Genomic DNA, 12,042 nt, shown 5'->3' on the forward strand with positions numbered 1-12,042 from the left:
TCCCAAATTTAGGATGTCAGGTGCTTGAACATGAATCAAGAAAATCAAGTTTAGTCTGTGCTGTGGCTGCCAATAATGCCAGGTGAATTTTTGCAAGCACAGTGAGCAGTGCTGCTTCAGCTACCAGGGGCTTGTGCAGCACCAAGGGAGGAGTTGAGTTCCCTGCTCCTCCCAAGGCTGGGAGAAGGAGCAAGTCTAGACCCTCTTTCCCAACCTGACTCTGTTCCCAAGGGCTCACCACATTTTCCTGAGGGATGCAAGTGCAAGAGAAGGAATGGAGAGCATAATCTGAGCAGTAATCATGGGATGCAGAGAAAGCAAGAGCCTGACATGGTTAAGGCAGCACGTACAAGGACTCTCCTGACTGTGAGCTGAGGGCCTGCTCCATTTGCTGGCTTTGTCCAGATGGCTTTGCAAAGTTGCTGCCCTGTGGAGTTAGATTCCAGTTTCTGTCCTGATGCCACACCCTCCTCCCAGGCAACAGCTTCCAAGTGGTGTCAGTGGTGTAGGTTGCCATCTTTTCTCCCCAGCCTAGCCTTGACACATGTGTTTGTGTCTGAGCAGTGGCAGCTGCACTTCTAGGACTCCTGGGGTCTGGCTTGTCCTGGCAGCCTGCTGCTAGATACTGCTCTGTGGCCAGGTGCAAAAAAGAGAAAAATAGAAACTGCTCTGAGGCCAGTTAAAAAAGAGAAAAATATGATGGGCCAGGCACATAAATAAAAGGTGTCAGCCAGAGACCAGGCTGAAAAACTAAAGGGGAAATGAAAAACAGACAGGTGAGGATTTTGAGAAGAAGAGTAACAAAGCCAGGCGGGACTCACCATGGAGATTGCAAAATAAGAGAGAAGCTTCCAAGGAAAAGGTGGGAAGTTATTTGAAAGGAAGAGCAACTGAAGGAATTGCTCACTAAATTTGCTACTAAAACAATTTTCAGTCGTTTCTCAGGAAAGGAAGGTGATTAGAGTTGGTTGACTGAAGAGAAACAGGAAGTGTTTGTGCTTCCCGTGGCTCTGTTACTGCTTGTGCACAAGCTGATGATCCTCCTGCTCCAGGGTCCTGGGTTCATTATGGTGGGAGGGGTTTCCCCCCTAGGATCAGATGGAAGAGCTGTCTCTTTTTTCTAAAGAGAGCATTAGTTTGCCTCTCCCACCTCCACACATTCTAGAAATTCACATCAAACAGTTGCAAGTAAACACATGTGCAAGAATGGGTGAGTCAAAGCAGGATCATTGTGAGGGCTGAATTCCACAGCCTCAGAGTCTGCATTCTGCATTTTGAGTCAAGTGTATGAAACGCAATAAGGAACAGGCTGGTTCACCAAGTTAACAACTCCATTATTTAGCAATGCCAAGATTTCTGGCATTTTTAAAGTATTTTTTTCACAGAAATACCAGAATTTATGACTTGGACTTAGTTATGAAATCTGTGTTACAACAAAATGCAGTTTCACACACAATAAGATGGTTAATGCTATTTCATTCAGCAGAAACTATGCGAGTACTTTAATTGGAAAGCCTATGCCACAGCTGTGTGATGGCAGGCTCTGAGCCTGTAAGGCATCCTCCTCCCTTTCAAAGCAAATAGTCAACCATTTACAAAGAATCAACTTCACTTTGTTTAGTGGCTTTACTTCCAATGGATTTTGCTTTGTATTGTTCTGCACAGTTAATTCTCTTCAATGTATGTTGTGTTATAACTTCATCTCATGCTGTAATTAATATATAGCCACATCTCACATTTATAAAATATGTATTTAAAGGTGCTCTATGGCTATTCATAAATCTTTTAGACATCACTAGACGTAGCAAAGAACATGGCCCTGTGATTTTGCTGTCTCCTCTATGATTCTTCTAAAGACAATCAGTCGGGCCCTCCCAAGCTCTGCCTCTGTTCCAAGTTCCAGCAACTATCTCAACCTCTGAAGTCACTTTCTGTGAAAAACTTGTACTTGATTAAAGCTAGATTAGTTCCATTTCTGTGTGGAATAGCATTGGGCAGACAGCTTCAGGTTCTGTGATTAGCAGTTGCCTGGTTTATATACTTCCTAAAATACTGTCTCATTCCCTGGATCCCAAACTAGCAAAGCATCATCTTGTCAGGATAAGCAGACCTTTGGAAATTTCACTATGTTTGTAAAGTGCCTTTTTAAGTATTGAGCAACAGTTTTGCTTGGGTAGTGCTTCTGAAAGCAAGAAGAAAAAGCAAGAGTTCTTGAAACATTTAAAGTTTGGATTTCCAGAGGTTTTCTCCTTTGTTTGCTTGCTTTGTTGCCTAGGAACTGGCCTAAATAAGAGACTCCAAGTAGACAGAGTGTTCTCTGGTGGAGGCTCTCTAATGGAGAAGGGCTGTTTAATTGATATGAGCAGAAACATAAAGCATGCACAGAGGGCAAATGCCCAGCAGTCACTTTGTCAGCTGGCTTAGGCAGAGACCTTTCTGACTTGGCTTTAGTTGGGGCAGATAAACCTGTTGTTCATCTTTCGTTTTGCCAACTGCTTTGAGTATTGTGGATAAATGCTCTTGTACTTTAACCTTTACCTGCCCAGTTGTTTTAATCTATCTTGGTAGCAAGACATGCACAGCATCTGTAGGTGTGGTGAACTTACAAACCCAGGTAGTGAGATCTGTTGGCACATAGCCTATGTCCCCTGTCCCACCATGATCTGTGGAATATCTGGATTTCAGCTACATGGTCTGGGTCAAATAGAGTTTGGAATAGCATTAACAGCTGGTGATATCCAGGAAGACCAGTAAGATATTGGGGTGCCACTTTAAACCACAGGGATTTACGATGAAGACATCATAAACTGAGGGATTTAATTTATATATCAGATACATCTATCAGATTCATCTATATACCACAGATATCATCTGTGATTATTCAGCAGCAGTAAGTGATGAAGTCACATCAAACAAATCCAGCCTCTAGCCTGCAGCTCATTGGGTATTTATGTAGCATTGACTGCCCAGAACACTTCTGCTTGAGAGGGTACTATTAATTTTTATTTTATTTTTAGAGGACTGGAATCAAATATCACTGTTAACAGTTACTGCACAGAATATCTAAAAACTTTTTCTTTTATTATGAATAAATTTTGTTTCTGGCAGTTTAGCATTGTACATTTGGTACAGAATACTTCAAGCTCACAAGATTTTCTTACTCATAACTGGATGACAATAGTGCAGCTCTAATTTGTAGATTTTCATGCCTATTTTACATCTTCTCTTCTGCAGCTTTAGGGATGACAGCCCTAAAGAAAAAAGATCCCAAACCAGCAATCTCCACATTCAGACTCTTAGGCCAAAGTCTTAACTGAATGCCTTACATTTGTCTCATGAATAGAAATGGCCCAATTTCCAGCAATGCTGAGTGTCCTCAGTGATCCAGACAGACTCTGAAGAGCCCTTCTAACACTTGAAATTCATTCTCTCTTTTTTATTGCTTTTTAAATGTAAGTATGGATTTACAAGCCTAATTATCAGAAATCCAGATTTGAGAACTTGGCCTGGAAAAAATCTTGCACCTAATGTTTTTATTCATTGATCTCTTCTTCATCATCTTCAAACGCTTCCTCTCCATCATTTGCTGTTGCTTCTTGGTATTGCTGATATTCTGAAACCAGGTCATTCATGTTGCTTTCTGCTTCCGTAAATTCCATTTCATCCATCCCCTCTCCCGTGAACCAGTGGAGGAAGGCCTTCCTCCGGAACATGGCGGAAAACTGCTCCGAGATCCTTTTGAAGAGCTCCTGGATAGCAGTGCTGTTGCCAATGAAGGTGGAGGCCATCTTGAGGCCACGGGGAGGGATGTCACACACCGCCACCTTGACATTGTTGGGGATCCACTCCACGAAGTAGCTGCTGTTCTTGTTCTGGATGGCCAACATCTGCTCATCCACCTCCTTCATGGACATGGGGCCGCGGAAGACGGTGGCCACCGTCAGGTACCGGCCGTGCCTCGGGTCGCAGGCTGCCATCATGTTTTTGGCATCGAACATCTGCTGGGTCAGCTCTGGCACCGTGAGTGCCCGGTATTGCTGGCTGCCCCGCGCCGTCAAAGGGGCAAAGCCCGGCATGAAAAAGTGAAGGCGCGGGAAGGGGACCATGTTCACTGCCAGCTTCCGGAGGTCGGCATTGAGCTGGCCCGGAAAACGCAGGGATGTGGTCACCCCGCTCATGGTGGCAGAGACCAGGTGGTTTAAATCTCCGTAGGTGGGGGTGGTGAGCTTCAGGGTACGGAAGCAAATGTCATAAAGAGCTTCGTTGTCGATGCAGTAGGTTTCATCCGTGTTCTCCACCAGCTGGTGGACCGAAAGCGTGGCGTTGTACGGCTCCACCACGGTGTCAGAAACCTTAGGAGAAGGCATGACACTGAAGGTATTCATTATCCTGTCTGGAAACTCCTCTCGGATCTTGCTGATGAGCAGGGTTCCCATGCCAGACCCTGTCCCTCCTCCCAGGGAGTGAGTGAGCTGGAATCCTTGCAAGCAGTCGCAGTGCTCACTCTCTTTTCTCACTACGTCAAGAACAGAGTCAACCAGCTCTGCCCCTTCTGTGTAGTGTCCTTTAGCCCAGTTGTTTCCTGCACCAGTTTGTCCTAAAGTGAGATACAAGGAAAGAAAATACACAAAATTATTGGCAAGGTTTGATATTTGCACTCTACATTGACTCACGTCTGTAACAAAAGCTGCTACACATCTGTCAGGTAGATAACTGTGCTCTTCAGTTTTGCCTATAAATATCTCTAAGTATCAACATAAACTTTATATAGTCTCTGGCAATTTTCATCAATGCCTTTGGGCGTGTGCAGTTTTTTTGTTGGGTTTTTTTTTGGATTTTTTGTTTATTTAGTTTTTTTTCTTTTTGTCATTTTTCCTTCCATAAATGCAAAGATAGCCTTAACCCCTTGTTTTGCAAACTTTCACACTCCCAGTCCTGATATTCTGTAAACACAAGATGACTGTTTGATATTTAAATGCTTTCTGTCTGTAAGGACTATCATGCATGCAAAGCTAAATCACAGATAGATGTATCTCAATGAAAGTGAGAGGTTCTTGGATTGTTCTTGCGAGTCAAAGAGAAAACATTGTCATTCAAGAATAAAGCTGGGCTTCAAAATCCTATTTAACTTGTTATATCAGGAAAAATAGCTTTTTAAATTCATGGTTACCTAGCCTGAATGAAAAGAGTGAGCAACAGAAACTTCAGGGACATTATTTCCAAAACTTAGAAGTTAAGTGCCTTTTAGGTTTTACTGATTTCCTTACAAACTCACTATCCTTCAGGATATGCAAAAGGACTTGGAAAATTGGATTACTGATATTTCAGAAAAGTGATGAGTCCATTCTTTTCTTCCCAAGGCTTCCCTTCTCGTTTTATGTGCCACTCAGTTTATTAAGATAAACAGTGTGGATCATTTGCTATTGTCAGTGTTTTGTTATTGGTTAGATCATGAGGAGGATTAAATTGGGCAATCAATTTTTTACTACTCCTGTTCCTCAGTGTCTACTACACACACACATTGTGCCACTGAACTCACTTAGGGTACTCCTGGGAGTGGTATTCAGACTGAGCGATGCTTTCAGAATTAATTATAGAGCTGGCAAATTCTGTGCTGTTCTCCAAGACCTTTCCCTCCCTTCCTATTACCATTTCTCATTTCAATTCCCACAGCACCATGTTGGTGCCAAACATAGGAACCAGGGAAACTGCTGGCTGGGGCACTTCTGAAATCCTCTGTACTTTTTTGCACTGCATAAATGCTTGGTTTCCTCATGGTGTATTTGGTTACCTAATGCATTGTTCTGTATATTGCTATATTTTTCTCTCTTTGAGCCTAGGGACCTCAGCACTTCCTGTCCAGCTGGGCAAAGCACAAAGTAATATCCTTCCAGAATTAAATATGTTTGTAACACCTGCAGCCTGCTTCAGCAGATCCCCTACTATGGATAGGGAAGCACACCAGGATGCACACAAACAAGCAGACAACTCTCCAAAAAGCAGAAGGCATTTATCTCCTAATGGACATAAATTCTGATTTTAGGACAAGTATCAGCTACTCCTGTGGCAAATCTACACTCCATCCACTAGTCATGGCCAGCCATGTGCCTGGGGTCTCCAGAATTTTCACTGGTGATTTCCTGCTTCTACACCCAGTTATCTAATACTTCCAGAACCACTGGCTCTACAGCACTGTAAGGCTACCACAACAGAGCATGTAAACATGCCCTGGAAGCTCCAGCCCCATGACAATATAGTCTTGAGGTGCCATGGCCCTGACAAGGCTGCCACAAATCTGGAAATCCTGATCACAATCCTGTGAAACTCTGCTGGAGGCCCTCCAATTTTCATGTGCCTACCTACCTGACCTCTGAAAATCTAATGCAAACACATAGAAATTATCAAATTTCACTGGGGCTAAACTTTCTGGGTGGAAAATGAGCCTGTGCCCACAAAACTCAGGATCTGGCAAATTTTCTGCCCATCCTAGAAGCCCAGCTCCAGCATCCTCCATCTGTCATCTGCCAGGATTTAAAGAAGCCTGTATGAAGCAATCCCACAACTTATCTGCACTCCTGGCACCTCCAGGTCCTTCTATGAATATTTCTTCCTCCAACACACTGTAGGGTTATCACACATGTTCAGGTTGAGCTGCACATGCAGAGAAGCCATTTGTCTAAGAGTCAATTTATTTTTATTCCCTAAAATGGCACTTGTTTCAATCTTCTTTCACTCCTCTACTCTCTTCACTGCTCAAAATATAAGACAAACTTGGTAAAAGAGCTCAGTAGCACATTAACACTTAGGAGCCTGATGTGAACAGCCCTGCTGCAGAACTTGCCTTTAGCTGCTGGACAGTTATTTTTTGGTCCATCAGTTCATACAAATTAAATTGGAGTGGTATCTCTGTAGCAAATCTACCAAGGGTGTACACAAGAAAAGAATGACAAATGCAAAAATGTACAAATGAAAACTGGTTAACTGGAGGAGGCACATCAGAGTTCACAGCAGCTCCTGGTGGGCAATTGTGTCCAGTCAGAAGGCCAGGAGGCCTACTGCTCTCATACAGCAAGATTGCTCCACCTGCAGTTCTTCACCTTTTAAATCACTGCCTTGTCAGCACAGACATTAAAGTAGAAGGATTATTTTGTGTCCATCTCAAATTTCTTGCTGGTTTGATATAAACCTCCTGTATCTGGGGAGTGTGACCATGTACTCAATACACCTGCATGAAATCCTGATTGATGATCCCTGGCTACTTGCTGTGGAGATGTGGGCACATGCAGGTTCATACAAGCAGAGGTGGAAAACACCCTCATCAGAATGAGCCCTTATAGCCTGGGCTACAGCAAGTATAGAACTGCCAGCTCCTGCCACAAAATCCTTTGTGGGCCCAGGCCAGATTTTAAAAAGAGAAAACAAAATGCTTTGTTGGCTTTTGACACAGAAGTTCAGTACTTCAGCGCTCAGCCATTCTACATTATTCAGCAGGTTGGGAGGACAGTGCCTGATGCTGGCAGGGGCCTCTGCCAGATACAAGTCGATCACATGCTGTGTGTTCATTGTTATCTCGGCAGGAAGGGAGTACAGCAAACTGGGCTATTGTAGAAAACATTCTGAATTGATTTTGCTCTGGTTTTACTGGTGTTGTGCCAAACTGTAAAGCTCCAGTTCAGGTATTTCCATAGGTCAGGAAAATTCACTTTCAGAGGGCTTGTGTGGTTCGTGCAGGTGAAAGGGAATGAAAGGAAATACCTGAACACAGAAACAGACTTCATAAAGCTGCCTATGTCTGTGGCTTTTCTCCCTAAGCTTACTCCTTAAGCTACGTGTTGTACTTTACAGCTCCTTTGGAAGAGACCCTTGACATCACTGTCATGGAGTTTACAGGAGAACAGCATGGATGGCATGAAAGTTTTAAGTTCCTCTTAAAGGAGCTCTGTATGGCTTTTTCACTCCCCTGTCCAACTCAACAACCCACATCTGTTTTATACTGCTCAAACTATGTTTATCTTTCCTCTGTCTGTCCCTGGCATTGTTCCTTCCTTATGTTAACACAACGTACCAAACTGAGTTCCAACCTAAGCTTGCCTTGTCAGGGGGAAATTGTGTTTGTGGCTAGTGCAGACTTGGAAACGAAAAGGACATGAAAGTTCTCATGGTAGCTTTCATTCAGACTTCCCGTTTCAGCAAGTGGCTCACTTAACTTCCACATGCTGTTCCTCCTTTAGTGCAAAGGGACTGACAAAGCTTCTGTGCTCCATAAAGATGCTCTGAAAGGGTAATGTGCAAAGTACTCTACAGCAGTCCAAAGTAAAGCAGTAAAAGTAACAACAACCCTCGGCAAGAACACTGCAAAACCAGAACATCCCCACATACTTTCAGACTGTTCCTCATTATGCTAGAAACTAACCCAGTAACTGTGACTGCATCTGTGTTTTCTATATTACAGATTATCCTCTTCCACTGTTACTACACTGCAAGGATATACTGAAAAAGTTAAATTACACAGCCTAAAAACAATTCTGTACTCAAGCATTTAATGTGAATTTAAGTGAAGGGTAGTCTGGTTGGTTTGTGGTTGAGGTTTTCCCTCCCCCCTCCATTTTCTGCAGAATTTCTGTGCATTTTGTTGTAAAGAATTGGCCTCAGGATTTCTCTGGAGCTCATATGTGTGGAAAGCAAATGTACTTTTCTGAATACTATAGGAAACTTCCAGCAGTTTGCTAACCGAAGGAATAATCAACAAAAGAATTACTTTTTCACTTAACAGGATGTTTTCACTGGCTTACATAATAATTGCAATTCCATTGTTAGCTATTAGGATTTCTCAGTAGGATCCCTTTGGAACAGGGAGATTGAATGCTTTTTGACCATTCACTTGGTAATCAAACAGTTGTTGTAGAAGTCTGTTTTTTACAGAGAAACATCCACATACCAAAGATGAAATTATCGGGCCGGAAGAGCTGACCAAAAAGACCAGAGCGCACACTATCCATGGTTCCCGGCTCCAAGTCCAGCAAGACTGCTCTTGGTACAAACTTGTGGGCTACAACACAAAGTAAGCATGCCCTTAGTGCTCAGAAATAAGCTAGCACAGTTATAGCTTTTAATACGCAAATCTATTACATCTCATATTGTTAGTCTAACACATAGTTCATACCTATGTAAGTACTTCCTATACAGAAAGTCATGGAGGTGAAAAACCCACCTCCATAGGAATAAATCAATTCAGCTTGGGAAACAGGCCTGACGTAATTTGGACTCTACAGATTTTACATTTTGTAAACTCTTAATTAGCAAGAGATATTAGGGAGTTTCTGATGAGAAAAAAATGGTTTACTTGTTCTTTTTAAGAAAGTAGGTAATCTTTTCTATAAAATCAGGGTGAGGAAGTGCTTATGTTCAAGTTATCCACAAGCTTTTGTGTTTGAAGAATTCTCCTCTGCTGAAAGAGCTGCTTGGTGTACATGGCAAACAGTAGTAGTCAGCACATCTACCACAAAGCACAAAACAATCTGTGTCCAGTTGAATTTGTTCAAGAAAACTCAGGTAAATAATATGAATTAACCCCAGTGGGCAAAAGATGAAACATTTACACTTGCAGGTTCATGATTCCAGATCCCCATTTTACACCGTTAACACCTTTCAACAGCAGAGGACTCTGAGGACTTGGATGCCTTTTGCCATCTCATTAATGAAACAGTTATCTATTACCTGTGGCCCAACCCTCTCATTCATGAAAATTAAAGAGAGAGTACTACTGGTGTGGGCTTGTGTAACCAACAGTTTAATTTGGAGTAATTGAAGAAATGCATTTGGTGAAGTAATCACACATTTGAAGAACAAACTCCTACTGTAATGTTAAACAATAAACAAGCCTCCACCTCCAGGCCCCAAGGACAGCCTCTTGTGCCACTTCTCTGTGTCTGGGGAGATAGCACCCAGGCATCTTAATGCTTTGTAAGAAAGTAGATAACATTTTCTGTTGAGCTGGGCGCAGCTGGAGGGGCTGGTGGCATGTGAGGAGCGTGGCCAGATGTGCAATATGGCTTTATGGGCCCGTCGTCTTCTGATTCCTGTGCCCCTTCCCAGGGAGCCCCCTGTCCCGCACCCCTCCCGGTCCCCATCCCACACTTACAAGATGATTCATTGTAGTAGACATTGATCCTTTCCAGCTGCAGCGCTGAGTCACCGACATAGCCTCCGGCTGGGTCAATGCCATGCTCATCACTTATCACTTCCCAAAACTGAGGGAGGAAAAGCGAGAAGCGGGTTGGGAACTTCCCTGCCGAGCCCGGGCCGGGGCGGGCGGCGGCAGCTGCCGGATTCCAGGCGTGCCCGCCGCCCCTCCCGGCCCGCGAGCAGCAGCGGGAGCCGGGCGGGCACCGGGATCCGAACCCCGCGGGCGGCGCCGGCTCCGCGCCCCGGGGCCCGCCCGGCCTCTGCCGCCCTCCCCCGCCTTCAACCGCGGCCGGGCCGGCTCAAACAGAAAAGTAGTTTTAAAAGCAGTTTTTTAAAAGCTGTCCCGTTTGGTTTCGGTGCTTCCCAAGGCCTTTTATGGTCACGGGGCGCGGAGCGATGCGCGGTGCCCCGGGCGCGCCCGGCGCCGCTCGGCAGCGGCATCCAACGCGGGCGATGGGAGCGGGGGCGGCTGGCCCGGCACAGGCCCCGGTGTGCAGCAGCCCCGAGGGTTCCAACAGCCCCGGGGGACCACCGGGCGCGTCCCCCGGGCGCTCAGAGGCTCCGCAAGCGGTGGGCAGGCGGCGGCTCCCATTCAGTCTCACCTTGGTCCCGATCTGGTTTCCGCACTGTCCCGCCTGGATGTGCACGATCTCCCTCATGGCTGCAGCCGCTGTCCCGCCGTGCACCCGCTGTCCCGCCGCCCAGCCCGGCTGTGCGAGACGCCGTCCCACCGGGCGGTGCTTTATGGGCTCCGCACCCCCGCCCGCCCGCGGCCGCCCCCGCCCGGCACCGCCCTCGGCACCGGGGCGCGATACCGCCGCTGTGGGACACCGGGTCAGCGGCGTGACACCGGCCCTGCTGTGGGACACCAGCCCCGCTGGGTAACACCGGCCCCTCTGGGTGACACCGGGCCCCTGTGTAATACCGGCCTGCTGTGTGACACCGGCGCTCTGTGACACCGGCCCCGCTGGGTGACACCGGCCCCGCTGGGTGACACCGGCCCGCTGGGTGACACCGGTCTGCTGTGGGACACCGGCCCCTGTGTGACACCGGCCCGCTGGGTGACACCGGCCCCGCTGGGTGACGCCGGCCTGCTGTGTGACACCGGCCCCTGTGTGACACCGGCCCGCTGTGTGACACCGGCCCTGCTGGGCGACTCCGGCCCCTCTTTGTGACACCGGCCCCTGTGTGACACCGGCCCGCTGTGTGACACCGGCCCTGCTGGGCGACTCCGGCCCCTCTTTGTGACACCGGCCCCGCTCCGAGACCCCGGCCCCGCTGTGTGACACCGGCCCCCCTCTGTGACACCGGCCCCGCTCTGAGACACCGGCCCCGCATTGTCCCCGACGGCAGCGGGGTCCCGGGGGGTCCTCCTGCCCCAGCGGCAGCTCCCGTCCCTGGTGTGCGGCTCAGCCCAAAGCCAGGTCAGCAAACGCGGCTGCGGCACCTTCTCCCCGTGCCCTGTTCCCCGTGCCCCCGGTCCGATGGGCACCCCTGCGCTGCACAGCTCTTCTTTGGTAGAATTTCTTCACAGGAAGGATGATGAGACATTGGGACAGGCTGCCCAGGGAGGCAGTGGACATGTTTAAGGCAAGACTGGATGTGGCACTTAGTGCCATGATCTAGGTGACATGGTAGTGTTAGTCATGGGTTAGATTGGATGATCTCAGAAGTCTTTTCCAGCCTAACTGATTCTGTGGCTCTGTGATTCGGTGAAGGGACAGCATCCAAAAGGTTGGGTAGCCCTTCTCTGTGCCTTGCCGTCTTCCTCACACAGCTCTTTCCTGATGGGTTTTTTGGTTTTTTTTTTTTTTTTTTTTTTTTTTTTTTTTTGAGTGGTTTTCTTTGTGGTTTGTT

The 12,042-nt window shown here is 46.7% G+C and overlaps 1 protein-coding gene across 1 annotated transcript; it reads right to left on the minus strand.

The window, feature by feature from the left end:
• Nucleotides 1-2,981: 2,981 nt before the first annotated feature.
• On the minus strand, nucleotides 2,982-10,900 carry TUBB6 (tubulin beta 6 class V). The gene is made up of 4 exons (XM_063165816.1): nucleotides 10,788-10,900; nucleotides 10,142-10,250; nucleotides 8,939-9,049; nucleotides 2,982-4,597 (listed from the first exon to the last, which is right to left on the minus strand). Exons 1-4 carry the CDS (start codon nucleotides 10,842-10,844, stop codon nucleotides 3,534-3,536), a joined length of 1,341 nt encoding a protein of 446 aa, XP_063021886.1. The 5' UTR covers nucleotides 10,845-10,900; the 3' UTR covers nucleotides 2,982-3,533.
• Between the last annotated feature and the right edge of the window lie 1,142 nt (nucleotides 10,901-12,042).

This window comes from Melospiza melodia, chromosome 1 (assembly GCF_035770615.1).
Source record: "Melospiza melodia melodia isolate bMelMel2 chromosome 1, bMelMel2.pri, whole genome shotgun sequence".
NCBI lineage: Eukaryota > Metazoa > Chordata > Aves > Passeriformes > Passerellidae > Melospiza > Melospiza melodia.